A 16,066-nucleotide genomic window follows, 5' to 3' on the forward strand; every position below is an offset into this window, starting at 1 on the left:
TAGCTTAACTAATTTCATCTATAGCGACCCTAGTTTTGAATAAGGCCACATTCTCGGGTACCAGGGTGAAGACATCAGCATGCCTTTTTGGAGACACGTCTCTTGTCCCGATACCCCTTTGCCCGTTCCCACGAGCCAGGTGCCCACGCCGTGTCCACCAGGGGACACAGGCTGGGTCAGCATGCCGAGGACCACTCCTGGGCGGCCTTGCTGGGAGGGAACGAGCCAACTGCCCTGAGGTTGTACCCACAGGTGTCGATCGCCTTCCAGGACCTGGCCGTGCGGTTCTCCAAGGACGAGTGGCGGCTGCTGGGGGAGGGCCAGAGGGCGCTCTACCTGGACGTGATGCGGGAGAACTATGACACGCTGGCCTCCCTGGGTGAGGAGCGGGTGGGAGGGCGCAGGCGCAGCACCTCGAGGGCCCAGAGTCGCCTGGGAGCTCAGGCGGCTCGTGGGGCCTCAGTCTTCGTTCACACAGCAAGGTGGTGTCCGAGAGCCGGCGCTGAGCTGGGGTGGGGGGAGTCCCTTGGGTCTTTCATGCCATTGTTACTGTGGGCTGTACCAAGGGTCTGGGTGTGATTTGGCAGGGGTGCCAAAGAGCTGGCACAATGGCACTGGTCTTGGAGTTTCTGACGGTCCCTGGGGTTTGGGTGGTCACACAGACACACATATGTACACACATGTACATGGGTTTGTGATGGTCATACGAGCACACTCGTGTACACACGCACACAGGGATTGGGTGGTCAGGTACACACGTGTACATGGAGTTTGGGTGGTCACATGGATAGACATGTACATGCATGTTCGTGGGGTTTGGGTGGTCACACAGAAATGTGTGTACACATGTACACAGGGTTTGGGTGGTCACATGTACACACATGTACATGGAGTTTGGGTGGTCACATGTACACAAATGTACATGGAGTTTGGGTGGTCACATGGGTAGACGTGTACACACATTACATGGGGTTTGGGGGGGTCACATGGATAGACATGTATAGATGTACACAGGGTTTTTTGGGTGGTCACATATACACACATGCACATGGAGTCTGAGTGGTCACATGGATAGACATGTACACACATGTACATGGGGTTTGGGAGGTCACATGGATAGACATGTACATGCATGTTCGTGGGGTTTGGGTGGTCACACGGAGACATGTACACACATGTACATGGGGTTTGGGTGGTCACACAGACAGGCATGTACACCTGTACAAGGGGTTTGGGTGGTCACACATACATACATGTACATAGGTGCCTGGATGTCTGGGTGCCTGGCCTCTGGTGTGATGATGTAGAAGGGCGGAGGCTGGCTTCCACTCCCGGGGACAGTCCCTCTTTTCTTTCCCAGGGACAGCGGAGCTGCTCCCCCTCTCGGCCTTCCTATCTCCCTCAGAGCCTGGAGGAGCTGTGGGGGCCCGGAGCCGTGCTGGTGACGGGCAGGAGCTGCCCCAAGGAGGAGGTCCCCTGGGTGAGTAATCTGTGCAGATGAGAGCCCCTCGGGGGGTTCTGGACCCCCTGGGTCGCCTGGGCCCCGGTGGACTCACTCACGTCCCTTCCGCTGTGTGGTCCTCGTTCCCTGGCTTCATTCCGTACAGGACACTGTGACCTCAGCACTCCCCACCTCGCCACACCCACCCCTCCCTGACCTTTCACCCCCGACCCCTCTGGACCAGGAGCCTGGTATACTGTTGCTCATTATGTGAAGCGCTCAGAAGCAGCCTGGGCTCACCCGGGAGTCTTTGCCCCTTAGGCCCCCTCCCCCACCACCCGAGCAGAGCCAGTTGCAGCCCTTGAAGGTCCAGAGAGCTCGGGGGGGGCGGGGGTGGATGTGGTCCAGGGGATGGCGGGAGAGGCAGGAGTCTGTATGGTGGCCGGAGATGGGGAGGCAGCCCTCCTTGACGTCCCCTCCATGGCCCAACAGGGACTGAGGGACAGAGCAAAGAGGAGTTCTTACCCGCAGCCCCCAGCATCTTGGTCCTGCTGTGCCCACGCGCGGGGCACCTGCCCTGAACCCAGATCCTCTTTGTTTGCAGACATTGGTGTCACCTTTGCAGCCCCTCCCGTGGTGGAGGATTACGTGAGACTCAGCACGTGTTGACTGATGTTGGGGGGGGGGCGGGAGTTCACTGTGGTCTCTTGGCAGGAGGAGCCCCCCAGCACAGCCTGCACCTCAGCGCCCTGGTGCAGCTCGTGCAGGAGATCCCTGAGTTCCTGTTTGGGGAAGGCGGCCCCGAGAGTAGTGGGGCAGCCAGCCTGGATGGGGTGGCTGCAAGCCCCCAGGGTGAGTCTGACGGCGGGCCCCGCTGCATCCCACAGACAAGTTCAAGCTGCCGGCCTGGACCCTGGGTGGAGTTACCCGTTAATGTGAATGTCTGGCTGCGGGCTGGTCCCCTGATGGGGGAGAGACTGCGGCCTCTGATTTTCTCTAGTGGTTTCGACCTGGCTTCATCCATGTCCCTGGGGCCCCCGTTGCATCCTGCCCTACAGTGGCGGGTGAGGCCGTCCCTGTTGTGTAGATGAGTGCCCCGCGGCCGAGTCCCCCACAGCCTGTGCTCTCCTTATCTTAACAGACTTCTTCCTCTCCCAAGCTCGCAAGGCTCTCCCACCTCCCCAGAAGTTTCTCCCCCCAGCCCCAAGCCTGCGGGGTTTCTTTGCATCCCCTCAGCTGATGGTCAGCTGGGGATGATCTTATCAGAACAAGGCCACAGCCTGAATCTACATCTCGGAGCCCAGGGATGGCAAGGCAGAGGTTACTGACATCCTGGTTGTTGTTAGTGGAACATGGCAAGGAAGGGCCAGCATGGGGCAGTGTTGGGGCATTGTACTTCCTGCCAGGCTTAATTCTAGTGTCCTCCTGCCACCCGCCCCCCCCACCAGCTGTGATGGAGGACACGTGCCCTCTTCGAGACCTGCTCCACTGCCTTCCAGATACACCCATGGGCCTGCTTGGCCTGGCCACCACACCCAGCAGCAGCTCGTCCAGCAGCACCCCCAGAGCCGGGGGGCTGGGGAGCCCCCTCCCCATCAGTGAGTAGGACCCAGTGCAGGGGGCCCACACCCTCTTGATTTTTTCCAGGACTCGGTTTCCTTTATAACTGGGTTCAGCTCCTCGGGGGGGCAGAGTTGGGGGAGGTGCGGAGCAGGCCTGGTGCTGGCCTTTGTCTGGGGACCAGCGAGGATGCAGGATGCTCAGCCTCACTCGTGGAGTGCTGTGTGCAGCATGTCTGCGGACCTGACTCTCAGACCTCTCATCAGGGCAGCCCTAACAGCAGGGGAAGACAAGGCTGGCCTTTGGAATTTCTCTGGGTCCCAGTTTATTTTTAAAATGCTTGTGGATTTTACATTTGTCTAAATGCCTATTTTTATCTAAACTATTTTAAATTAATATGGCATAAAATAGCCAGTGCTGAAAAAAAAAACCTTGTTTAGGGGCTTAACCCTGGTGGTCCAGTGGTTAAGACTCCGTTCTTCCAACGGAGAGGGCGTGGGTTCAATCCCTGGTCAGGGAACTAAGATTCCACATGCCGGTGGCCACCAGAAAAAAAGAAAAGCATGCCCCATTTAGCCCGTAGTTTCAGGCGTCAGCTGGCACCTTTGCTCTGGGGTCCCCCGTGTCCGGCTTTGAGAAACATTGAGTGAGAGGCAGGGGCCTGACTTGCGGAGGCAATCAGAGGCTGCCCTCATGGGAGGGTCCCCGGGGTGAGCAGTCTTGTGTTTACATTCACGCCGGAAGGAAATGGGGAAGGACCCTGCCACCCTTAGGATGGACTCTGGGAACAAGCCCGTTATAGCTGGCTGAGCCACCAAGTTCCCAGGACTCAGCTGTCCCTCGGGGAGCAGTTAGAAGTTGGGAAGGCCCATCCTCTGTGTGTGTGTTGGGGAGGGGCCATTTCTCAGGCTCTGGAGCCTGAGCTGGAAAGGCCTGCCTGTCTCTGCTGCAACAGAAACTGCTGACAAGCCAAGGCCTGTGGAGGACGGGAGCCCAGGAGCCCCTGGCCGGAGGCCCAGCCCTGCTGCCACCTGCAGTCAGGGCAGTAGCAAGAGCTGCAGGAATCCGGAGAGAGGGACCCTGGGGGCAGGTGAGGGGCTGGCTTTCCTGAGGGTGGGGCTGAGGATGGGGGGCAGGTGGGGAGGCATCATGTGGCCCCCACCTGGGGCCTCCTGATGGTCCTACCTGGCAGACGGCATCCCTGTGGTCATGGGTGGGAAACCTGACCGCGGCTGGCCTTGCAGGAGCTGCGGGCATCTCTCCTGGGCACAGCCCCTTGCAAGGCCTCATCAACTGCCTGAAGGAGATCCTCGAGCCCGGGCCCCAGGGCCCCGAGGGACCACGGAGCTCGCCACCACCACCCGCCCCCAGCCTGGGTGCCTCCCAGCTGACCAGGGCAGAGCTGGGGCCAGAGGGCCCGCCCTGGGCTGGTGAGTCCCTGCGGACCTGTCTCCTCGGGCCAAGGTTTCTGAGCCCGTGGAGAGCTCCAGTTGCTCTCCGTAGATACTTCTCTGTAAATATGACGTCTTCCCTAAGGATCCTTGCCAGCTTGGCTGCTCCAGTATCTGCAGTGTCGCATTTCTGGAGCCAGATGGCTGTGTTAAGGGAACAGCAAGGTCAGCATCATCAGCTCGTAGAAAACCAGAAATAGATTTTGCCCTGGATTCTTATGGGTTCTTGACTCATCCTAAGGTGGGACATCTGAGAATCTTGTTGACACTAAGCAGGATCCTTGGGATGGGCTTTGAGGTTGGGAGTGATATGGTGGGGGCTGGAGCCCCAGCCCTGAGCTCTGAAGTTTGGTAGCCGGGCAGAATGTGAAAAGCTCCTTGAGGCTTCAAGCCTCAGTTTCCCGTCTGTCAAAGGGGTAACTGTTCTCACCTTAGAGGACTGTCCTGAGGCTTAGGCACACTAATGATGTGTGTGTAAGTGTTTGTAAAACGCTTGGGCGTCCTCAAATTAAGTTCTGTTCAAGGCCAAGAGAACCGTCTCCAAGTAGTGAGCCAGGCCACCCACTTCCTTCGTTTGTTCTCAGAGCAGAACCTCATCTTCCTTTTACCCAGCCAGCTCTGGGAGGTGTAGCCAGGCATTTTTAAACCAAGCGCTAAGAAGACAATGGCCCCAGGCAAGGCTGAGTGAGTTGCAAGAAGACCCACATCCTCGGGTTTCTGGCCTTGGACCTTTAATTGATCCCTCTTTCGGTTGTTGTCACCAAGACTGAGGTTACTGGGTTCAGGGGGATGCGTGTTCCTTTTTTCCTGTAGTGAAGACAGAGGCAGCCTCGGGAGATTGTCCCCTCCAGGGCCTGCTGAACTGTCTGAAGGAGATCCCCGAGGCTCGGGACAGGCATCCCAGCCCCTCAGGAGCCAGTGACCCACGGCTGCGGGAGGACCCAGGGGCCTGGAAAAGGAATTCTGGAGGTAAAGGCTGCCAGCTGGGCAGGGAGCCCCTGGGTATCGCTTGTTTCCTTTCTCTGCTCCAAGCAGACCTTCCGCTACCAGTCACTCGGGCCCACACGTCAGTGTGTCGGCTGGAGTGGCCAGAAGTGGGGGCTCACGCTATAGAAGGAGCTGGGCGTGTGGCAGGTGCATCAATGTGAAAACGTTCCAGATTGGCTCTTATAGTAGGAGCTGAGGGTTCCAGAAGGAAGGAGGGAATGGCTGGGAAGGAGAGACAAAAAGCAGGAGGCAGAGCTCCGGGCAGTGCACATGCCGGGGCTCGTTCTGATGTGGGGGTTCTTGTGATCATTTGGGTTCACTGTGGGTCGTCAGTGTTCCAGAACTCTTGAGAGTCGTTTGGCTGCTGGCCTCGGAAGCAGGACCCTGACTCAGTGCTCCTGGGGCGGGCTGGCTTGGCAGCACCCCTCTGTAGAAACCTCTAGATGTGGAGGTGGGATTTAGTCCATCTGTTGGTGGTTGGGCAGTGACTGTCAGAGCTGAGATGGCTGTGGAAGCTGGGGGCTGTGGAAACCCCATCCTGACCCTGTAGAGACCTCATGAGTGACTTCCCACAGGACTCCGACCCCTCCAGACTCCTCCTCCGGGGCCTGGGCCTGGAGCTGGCAGCATGCTCTCTGCAGTGAAGGTGGAGGACAGCTGGCCCCAGGGATTCCCAGAGCCCACATCCTGTCAGCTCAGCAAGCGGCCCCACGGCCCCTCTGCCGCCAGCAGCCCCAGGAATGTCAGAGACACCGCCCCCGCCCAGGTCCGAGTGCCCAGCTGGGGCCCTGCAGCTCAAGGTGAGGCCTGGCTCGTCAGCTCAAGTCCTCCCGGGTGGGGTTCTCAGGCCCCCAACAAGGTTCTGCCAGCCCACAGGGAAGGGGCATCTGGGTGTCTCATGCGTGGACAGAGGCGTCCACCTGGGCATCCTTCCCAAGCAGTAGTGGTGGTGATGGTTTAGTTGCTAAGTCGTGTCTGACTCTTGTGACCCCATGAACTGTAGCCCGCCAGGCTCCTCTCTCCATGGGGTTTTCCAGGCAAGAATACTGGAGTGGGTTGCCATTTCCTTCTCCGGGGTCCAAGCGGTTAATCCTATCCTTTAATCTCCATCCTCCTTAACCCAGGCCCTTGCCCAGGGAGCCTTCCATTAGAAGGGCCTTGGTTTTGCAGAGAATCCCCAAGTGTCAGGAAGCTGCCCAATGTGTGTGGCTCTCTCTCCACCCACCCTTGGGCCTGGGTATAGCTGGCTGGCAGACTGGGGAGCAGAGAGCTGATGGGAGCCGGCACTGAGGGAAGGGCGTCCTGCCTGGCAGGCCCCACGCCTGGTGTGGGACTCACCACCCCTGTGTAAGGCAGGCAGGCCGGGCAGTCAGCCAGGGCTGGGCTGGAGGGGAAGATGGGCCAGAGATGGTGATGGGCCATCTCCCCGTCCCAGCCGGCAGCGCCTCGAGCTCACCCCTGGAAGCCCTGGAGGCCTGTCTGAGGGGCATTCCCCTGAGTGGGTCGTTACCTCCCCAGCCGCCAGCCAGCTCTTGGTCCCGGAGCCCCCAGCCAGGAGACCCCGGGTCTCAGAGGCCCAAGCTGCCGCGCCTTGGACCACACAGCAAAGGTAGCCTGCGTCGTGGGCTCAGGGTGGCATTTGTCCTTGTGCACGGAACGGGGTTGGTGGGGGGGAATGCTGAGGATGCCATTAGGTCCCCCTTCCTCATCCCAGGCCAAAGCAGGGAGCACACATGCCCCTGTCTCCCAGCTCCTTCTCATGCCTGCCCCCCAACAACCCCTGTGTTTGGTGGAAGCCAGTTAAACTCTCCCCCCTTCCACCTCTGAGAGCTTCACTGACCCTCTAGGCTCCTGAGGCCAGCAGTTGGGTTTATGTGGGTTAACAAGCTACTGGATTTTAATCAGGGACGTGAGCACCCTAACCTCAGGGGAGATCACACGGGACAGGCGTTGGGGCAGGGCTGGGCACCCGTTCGCAGCCCGGCGCCCAGGGGACCTCTTGGCCCATGGTTTTCCCTCGATGCCAGCCGTGCCGTTTCCCCACAGAGGTGGTCATGGGGCCTCTCCCGGCTCTGGGCCTGCAGGGCTGCACGAGAGACAGCCCTGCCCTGCCCCTGGGCTCCCAAGGCACCCCCAGCAGCTTCTCGTCGTCCAGCAGCTCTGACGGGGACCTGGATTTCCAGAGCCCTGAGTGCAGCCAGGGGCATCGGCCTGGAAAAGGTGAGCTGGCCATCCTGAGGCTGGGAGTGGGTCCTGGGTAAGGGCAGGGGGGCGCAGCCTTGCCCACCGCCATGCGTCAGACCCGACCAGTGTCTGAGCCAGGCCTCCATGCCCGGTGCGGCCACAGAGAACAGACACACCTGTTTTAGGGGGCGGGGGTCTGTTTCAGTGGCTTGGCTCAAAAGAAGCAGGACAACAAAGATCTCTAGAAAGCATTTGATGCAGAAGGCAATGGCAACCCAATCCAGCACTCTTGCCTGGAGAATCCCATGGAGGGAGGAACCTGGTAGGCTACAATCCATGGGGTCGCAGAGTCGGACGCGATCGAGCGACTTCACTTCACTTCACTAGAAGCATCAAATACTTCCTTATCCCAGCCTCAAAGAAGTTAGTGTCTGTAACATCTGACTGACTCTCCAACTTAGAGAAAACATGTAACACCATCTTAGAGGGTGTGTTTGGTGCTTGCTCCCCCGGGTCCCTCCTTGAGGGGACCTTGCAGGGACCTTGCAGGACCTCAACCCTTTTCTCCACTTCAATAATCCCAGGGCTCCCCGTCTTGTTCATGGACACCTGGTTCCCCGGGGCTCACCTCTGTGTCCTGGCCTCACGCTGTCTGTGGAAAGGCCTGAAGTCCCCCTGGGGCTCTGTGCTGGGCCCTCCGGGGCCATCTGATGGGCTTGGGGACCGCGTTCCTGCGCCCACCACAGCTCAGCCCCTCGGGTAGGGGAGATTTTAGTTCCCAACAGGCAGCTGACTTTGCGTTTTAATTTTTAGTAGGTACTGTGCTCGTTTAGTCTTGTTGAAAAGCTGCGGTTAGGTTGCAGAGCTGCGGTTAGGTTGCAGAGGGTCGGTGGCGTCTGCCTCCCTCCCCCGCCCTCCAGCACCCTCCTCCCCTGAGCCATCCCTGCTGCCATTTCTTGCACTTCCAGGGACGCTGCACGGGCGAGCATCCCTCTCGCGGCTTCTCCACCGAGCTCCCGTCTTCCCGCTTCCCTTTGGGCTTAGGGTCCTCGGCGCTGCGTGGGCCCCCTCCCCTCTCTCCTGCAGCTGTTCAGTGTCTGTGGTTCCTTCTCAAGGGTTCTCTATCGGCAGACCTGGTTTTCTGGGTCACCCAAACAGCAGGCAACTTCACGCTGCCTTGTGGACGCATCCAGCTCGGCCCCGAGCTCTCCCAGCGCTGCCCCGGAACCCTGCAGCGTCCGTGGGGAAGCCACGTGCAGGGCTCCTCTCAAGACACTGAGGTCCCAGCCCCACGACGCCCGGACCTCTGGCAGCTTCTCTCTTCTCCCTCTCTCTGCCTGACACCCGCATCAGCAAAGATGCTTTTTAGGGAAGAGCATGGCTGAGATGTGGAAGGGGAGGGCTTTTCCTTTATCTAGAATTTCAGTTCATGTAGTGGCTATAGCTTCTCCAGCGCTGTCACTAGAAATAGGATTTCTGCAGTGTGTTTTTATCCTCGAGTTGAAATGCATTCATGTTCTCCTTCACCTGCTGCATCTGCACCCTTTCCCCTCTTGGACTAGTCACGTGAATAGTGAGTAGCTGACGACATTCCACCCTCGGGGCCCATCTCCCCCGTCACTGGCCCGGTGGCCTGCTGACTAGCTTCTCTGTGTAGGCAGTCAAGATGAGGGGCCTCTCCCAGGGCCACCCAGAGGCAGGGCTGACACGGATCTGGGGCCAGGTCTCCCTCTGGGTGCCCTGAGCTGGCATGCCAGGCCCCGGGCCCCAGCTGCAGTGGACCTGGGGCACTGGCAAGGCTCCTGGGGTTCGCAGGACTGAGCTCTGGCCGGCCAGGACCGCGAGTGTTGGGTTTTCACAGGAAGCCCCGTGGGCAGCTCCCCGCTCCAGGGCCTGGAGAACTGTCTCAGAGAGATACCTGCGCCCCGGCTGCAGCCTGCCTGGCCCTGCTCCTCGGCTGGAGACGGAGGGCCACGGCGAGCGGAGCCCAGGAACTCAGCGGCAGGCACGGAAGGTAACGTGGGCGGGCCCACATCCCGGCCTGAGATGAGATGATCTTCTGGAAGCAGCCTGGCCAAGGCTCGTGGGAGGCCACAAGGCCAATAGCGCTGCTGTCCTGGGCAGAGGGGTGCGGCGGCCCTGGACACCCAGCCCCCCAGTGCTGCTCCGAGTCCAGGCCTGAGCCGGGGCCTTGGCAGCAGGGTGTCTGTATCCTGGCCTCGGTCTCTGGCATGGTGCTGAGCTGTGGGGGCTCCCAGGAGGCTGGGTAGCTGGGTCCAGGAATAATGAGATCCTGGAGGGTGAGGGTGGCCCCGGGAACATCTGCAGGGCTGGGGTGTGTCCCACTTCGGTAGCGTCATCCAACACCCTGGACCGGAGTTTGTCTTCTGAACAGCGCCTCCCTGGCCTGCAAGCTAACTCAGGGCTCCCAGCTGATGGGCCTCTTGGCTTCTCATTGAAACAGGACTGAGGGGCGAGGCCTGTGAACCAGCCCACCTGGGACAGCGTGGGGGTGACGTGCCCGCCAGAGGCCTCCGACTGGCTAGCCCACAGGCCGTTGCCTCTGGTGCCCTGCCCACCTGCTCCCCAAGAGGCCCCAGAGACCTCGGGGCAGCCAGGCCAGGACAGTGGAGATGGCTTCGAGACGGTGAGCGGGACTCTTACCCAGGGACTCGCTCGCATGTCTCCTCCCCTCTGCGTAAAATCTCTGATGAGAGAATAGACTTCTCCTTTCCCCTCCTACTCCTCCACTCCTTCACTGTCTCAGCCACTCCTGGACTGCTGGCTGGAGGGTGTGTGCGTGCATCTCCGAAAGCCTGCTGGCTGGAGCGCTCCGAGGTGTGCTGAAAGCAAGTGGGGAAAGCACTGCTCTCATCCAGAGACTGGGTTTCTCTGGGCGAAGCACCGGTTGTTTCCTTAATTCTCGTTGCCTGGGGATGGAGGTCGGGGTGGGAGGGGAGGGGGCTCCTCCTCCTGCTGCTGCAGTTCAGCTGAACTTACAGCAGAATCCTTGCCTAGATTTGCTGAAGTGGATGGGTCAGGCCTGACCTAACTGAGAAAGTGCAGGTATTTGTCATACTCCCTCCAGGCGAGCGCTGTTCTGGGGGCCTCCCGTGGACTTGACTGAGCCTCTCTGCAGGCTGCTGGTCCTGCGTGAACACAAGTAGAAAGGGCCACCTGGCTTATGAGACCCAGAGCCTGGCTGGAACCAGACTGTTAGTGACCTCCAGGGTCTTGAGGCTTCTGGAAGTTTCTGCTGCAGCCTTCCAGAGTGGCTGGGGGCCAGACCAGTGTCTGGCTTTGCTTCCTTCTGCTTCCCTTGGCCACGGGATGCTGTTCAGGCTCCCCCAGGGCTTGTGTGGGGCTGAGCTGGAGGGGGACCAGCTCTGCGTGCCCGCCCACGGAGGCCGAGGCCCTCCGGCCTGTCCTTGAGCTCATGGAGGGAGGGCTCTTTGGTTGCCGTTTGCCCAGGGCCAGCCACCAAGCCTTCCCCACTCCACTGCCTGGAGAACTCTCTGAAGGGGATCTTGCCTGAGGGGCCCTTGCGCTTTGGCTGCCTGGCCGGCCTGGGCCCCAGCCCACACTCCAGCTCCAGCTCGAGCATCAGCAGCTCAGAAGGAGAAGACCCGAGGCCGGAACCTGAGCTCTGGCAGCCTCTCCTGCAGGGTGAGCTTGTCGGGGCAAGAGGGGGACTGGGAGCCCGGCCTCAGTGTGTGAACGCCGCCCTGACCCCGGCTCTGCTTCTGCCAGAGAGGGACCACCCTCCCAGCGGCAAGGGCCTTGGCACCCTGTCCCCACAACGTGGTGGCCCCCGTGCTGGCTGCAGCCCTGGGGAAGGCTTGAGGAGACTCGAGCCTGGGCACCGCTGCGATTTCCGTGCAGGTAAGCCCGGGGTCTCTGGAGGAAGGGGCATGTCCCCCAGGATGGCCATGGGTTCAGGGACTGTCCCACTCATCACTTGGCCTGACTCTTGCCAGAAGGCTGTCTGCCTTTGTCACACTTGAGTTCCCCATAGGATGAGCCGTGTCCAAGAAAAGAAGGTGGAGATGTTGAGGCCCCTGGGGCCCCAGGGGTGTCAAACGAGTGTGTTTAAAGACCTGGTAATCAACTTGGAAAGTCGAAGTGTCCATCGCTCAGTCGTGTCTGACTCTTTGCAACCTCATGGACTGTAGCCTGCCAGGCTCCTCTGTCCATGGGATTCTCCAGGCAAGAATACTGGAGTGGGTTGCCATGTCCTCCTCCAGGGGATCTTCCCGACCCAGGGATCCAACTCGAGTGTTGTGCACTGCAGGCAGATTCTTTACTGTCTGAGCCACCAGGGAAGCCCAGTAAACTTGATATATATATAGGAGAAGCAAATGGCAACCCACTCCAGTATTCTTGCCTGGAGAATCCCATGAACAGAGGAGCCTGGCGGGCTATAGTCCATAGTGTTGCAAAGAGTCGGACACGACTGAAGCGATTTAGCATGCACGCATGCATATATATATATATATATATATATATATATATATATGTATGTATGTATCAATGCTTCGTTGCTTCTCAGTCCATTCCTGACCCAGTGATCATTCCCAGCAGGAAAAGCAGAAGAGAAGGTGGGAGGCAGGTCCCACTTGCCCTGGAGAGAGGTGTGCTTGGAGACCCTGGAACCGCCTGGCCCCCTAGGCAGCGCCGGAGGAGGTAGGGGTGGGTGGGTTGCCAGGTCCAGGAAGGGGGCCCCCCTGCTGCACTCAGGCCAGTGACTCCACCCAGTCCGTGGCCTCTGAACAGGCCCTGGCTGGTTCCCACCTTCCTTCCTGCCCATGGGCCTGACAGGAGACAGCAGAGTGGGCCGGGCATGGACCCACAGGACCCCCAGCACATCCCTGGAGGAGCCTCACCGGAGGCTGGACCTGTGGGCATGGCCCTCTCCACCTGCTGTCTCCAGCCTCCTGGGAGAGCCAGAGGCCTCGTGCTGGAGCCGCAGAAGATTCTGGAAACAATGTCCACCCTCACTTAGCCCTCGGGCCCCAGCCAGCCATTCGACCAGAGATGGGCTTCCTGGCAAGCCCAGTGTAACCCCCTTGCGTCTCATTTCACCAGTGCTTGAAAGTTCAAAGTTTTGTTTTGTTTTAGGCCGTGTCCAAGTATCCCCCGTCAGTGTGGCCGTGGCGGAGCCGTGCGTATCCACACCGGAAATGCTCTGTGCTCTTCCTGCGTGGTCCACTGGGCATCCCTGCCCTGCCGCTCAGCGGGGAAGAAGGCCGGGGCCTGGGCCTTGCCAGCCTCCTGGTTCAGCCCATGGGTGCCAATCCTGGAAACTGACGGCTGGTGAAGAGTCCAGGGGCCTGGGGCCTGGGGACAGAAGACCAGGTGTGACAGGTGAACTGGGGTCTCCCGGCCCCCCAAGTATTGGGAGCCCCACAGGCACAGGGTGGGGGGGCGGCTGGGGCTCAGCGTCTGCACGGTCACCCCTCCCTCCTTCCCCGCTGCTCAGCTCCTTTTGGAGGGGTGGCCTGGTGAGAACCCCTGGGGTTACAGCCTGGGGTAGGCTTTCTCTGAACAGCCTTCCAGGCTCCTTTGGGTCATAAGTAGGAAGAGCCTCGCGTCCAGTCCACTTCAGCTGGCTTATTTCATTTCAGGGTTTTCCTATAGGAATAGCTGGCTATTTTATGAAAGTACGCAGACACTTCTTAGAGGCAAAACAAACACTGAATAGATGCATCCAGGATCAAAGTTTGGGGTTTGAGGCGACTTTAGAGAACAGGTAGGGATAATGAGGGTCAGTAGTGAGTGACCAGGTGGAGAGGTCCCCAGAGATGCATTCTGTACCCTGACCCCGGGAAGGTCTTCCAGACCATGGCAGAGGTGGGCGAGCGGGGCTCGGTGCCTGGTCTGCTCTGGGCCGTGCACCCAGATCCTCATGCTTGAAGCCTGCGGTGGGGGCTCCGGCCTGTCACAGGCCTGGCCTGCCTGGAGGTGCAGCTGTTGGTTAGGAGTGCTGAGCTGGCCCGAGGCCCATGAACTCACTGCCCCAGCTTGAGTAGAAAGACACCCGGGACACCAGCACCGTTGCTGACCCTTAGCTGAGATCCTTCCTAAAGAACGTGGCTGGGCAGCGTTTGAGTCCTTGGGCTCCAGTCTCCACTTTTGCAGTTTGAAGCCCTGGGGGTCCTGGGAGATTCAGGCCGGAGCTGGTCTAGGGACTCCGACATGGTGGGAAACCAGGTCTGTCCTGCGGCTCCAGGTGATAATGGGGCTTCCTTATGAGGCTGGCCTCGGGTGAAGACCAGGTCCGGGAGAAGTTTGGGTGAAGGAGTAGGTGACTTTTATTTTTTTTTTAAAGTAACTTAAGTCCTATGTCTGTAATTTGATTAGGGAGGGTAAAGGTCAGGAGGGGGTGGGGACCCCTGTGGTTTGCTTATGACTAAGACCTTGATGCTGGGAAAGATTGAAATCAGGAGAAGGGGACGACAGAGGATGAGATGGTTGGACGGCATCACTGACTCAGTGGACATGAGTTTGAGCTACTCAGGAGATGGTGAAGGACCGGGAAGCCTGGAGTGTTGCCGTCCATGGGGTTGCAGAGTTGGACACAGCTTAGTGACTGAAGAGGAAATAGCATTAGGTGCTGATGCGGCCCCTTTGCCTCTTCGCTAGAAACACCTGGGCCCTCTCTAGACACTGCCCATGGCCCTGCCTCATGGCAGCTTCTCTGGGCCCTGCCCGCCGACCCTCCAGAGGCAGAATTAGCTGCTCTGAAGCTGCAGTAGGGCCCAGAGGTGGCATAGGAACACACCAGTCCTTTTCCTAGGAAGTGGGGAGGCCACTGTCCTAAGCCAGCTTGGTTTCTGTGGAGACCCAGCCTGTGATCTATCTTGCCCGTGAATTAGGGGGGCAGCCTTCCACGTTGCCCAGCCTGAGTCACCAGGACCCTTCCTTCCCTTAGTGGGCAGGGTGACAGACACACCAGCTGGAGGGCCTCGGGGGAGGGAAGGTCCCGGCAGCTGATCATACTCACCGTATCCCGCTCTGGTTTCAGCCGGGACCGACGGGGGGCCCCTTCCTGGGGGTGTGCCCCAGCCAGCGCCTGCAGCTGCCATCCCTGGGGCCTCACCTGGTGCCTCCCCTGGTGCCTCCCTGCGGCCGCCGTGCGCCTGTGGGGCTTCCCTGCAGCAAGAGCTCCACAGCCTGGGCGCCGCCCTCTCGGAGAAGCTGGACCGGCTGGCTGGGGTCCTGGCTGGCCTGGCTCAGGAGGTGGCTACCATGAGGACCCAGGTGGATCGACTCGGACGGCGCCCACGGGGCGCGGGACCCAAGGGCCTCCCCCGGGGCCCTCGCTTGGCCAGTGGCCTTGCCCACAGACACCCACCCTACTGGAGGCACAAGGGCCCCCTTAGGCCGAGACCGAAGATCCTGCGGGGGGCCCCGGCCGAAAGTTGCAGGGCCGGGGACCTGTCATCGGGCCTGTCCAATGGGAGGCTCCGTCGGGTGCCTCCGGACACCCCCTCAGCGGAGGCCCCTGGGCCCGGCTCCAGCCCTCCCTGGCAGCCTCACTCCTTAGCCTGCAGCGGCCCTGCTGTGCAGACTGTACGTCACCCCCTCGGGCACCCTGAGGCCCGCCAGAGCCCCCCTCCCCTTTCACTGCTGGCTGCCCCGCCCCCCCAGGTGGCTCCTCCGGTGGGCACTGCAGAGGCAGAACCGCGGGGTGTGGTGGCTGCCCCACCCAGGACCCCAAGGTGGCCCAAGGATCCAGGCGGCGTGTTGGTGGGGCTCCAGAGAGCCCTTGAGGGTGAACAGTGGGGTGGGGAGCACAGGGACCCAGCGTGGGGACCCCCCAGCTGCCACCTTCGTGGACTCAGCCCCGCGGAGGGTGCCCCACCTCCGGACACCTCACCCCCCTCCAGCAGAACCTTCCCCACATTGAGGCCGTGAAGGGGCCCCCTGACTCCAGGGTGACCATTGCTCAGGGGGTTTGGAGGGGTTGCGTTCCCCAACCATGCCTCTGGCTTTCTTGACTCAGGTTCATTTAAATGTTGCTTCCCCCTCTGGCCTTTCCCACCAGAACCGCCAAGGCGGGCAGGGGGGTGGTGTGCGACCACATGTGTGTGTGTGCCATGTGCGGGCACGCCACATGTGCCCAGGGTGCCCTGAGCTGCTGCAGAGGGGCCACGAGATCACCTCGTCTCAGCACCTGCCATCCTGACCTCAGTGTTGGGGAGCACAGTGCCCGTCTTTCCGGTCCACGGGAAGCTTCCCTTTGAGGCAGATCGCCCCCGCGCCCTGGCCGAGGCTGGGTGTGCCTGTGTGCATTCTGAGTTACTGAAGGTGGTTGCCAAGGGGAAGAAAGGCACGCAGAAGGGCCGCAGCAGAGTGTGGCCGTGTGGTCGTCACCAGCACCAGGGACAAGCTGGCTCCTGCCTTCCCACCTCATCCAGAGAATCTGGCAGCTTGCCTGATG

The 16,066-nt window shown here is 60.3% G+C and overlaps 1 protein-coding gene across 1 annotated transcript; it reads left to right on the top strand.

Annotated features, from left to right (window-relative positions):
* Nucleotides 1–246: 246 nt before the first annotated feature.
* Nucleotides 247–15,540, top strand: KRBA1 (KRAB-A domain containing 1). The gene is given in 15 exon segments (XM_068972448.1): nucleotides 247–379; nucleotides 1,361–1,480; nucleotides 2,156–2,293; nucleotides 2,890–3,039; nucleotides 3,910–3,939; nucleotides 3,942–4,091; nucleotides 4,249–4,431; nucleotides 5,266–5,421; nucleotides 6,015–6,239; nucleotides 6,875–7,048; nucleotides 7,486–7,659; nucleotides 9,485–9,637; nucleotides 11,095–11,289; nucleotides 11,374–11,505; nucleotides 14,648–15,540. Coding segments are annotated over 15 exon segments (2,907 nt in total). The 5' UTR covers nucleotides 247–345.
* Nucleotides 15,541–16,066: the final 526 nt, after the last annotated feature.

The sequence above is a fragment of the Capricornis sumatraensis genome, chromosome 5 (assembly GCF_032405125.1).
Source record: "Capricornis sumatraensis isolate serow.1 chromosome 5, serow.2, whole genome shotgun sequence".
NCBI lineage: Eukaryota > Metazoa > Chordata > Mammalia > Artiodactyla > Bovidae > Capricornis > Capricornis sumatraensis.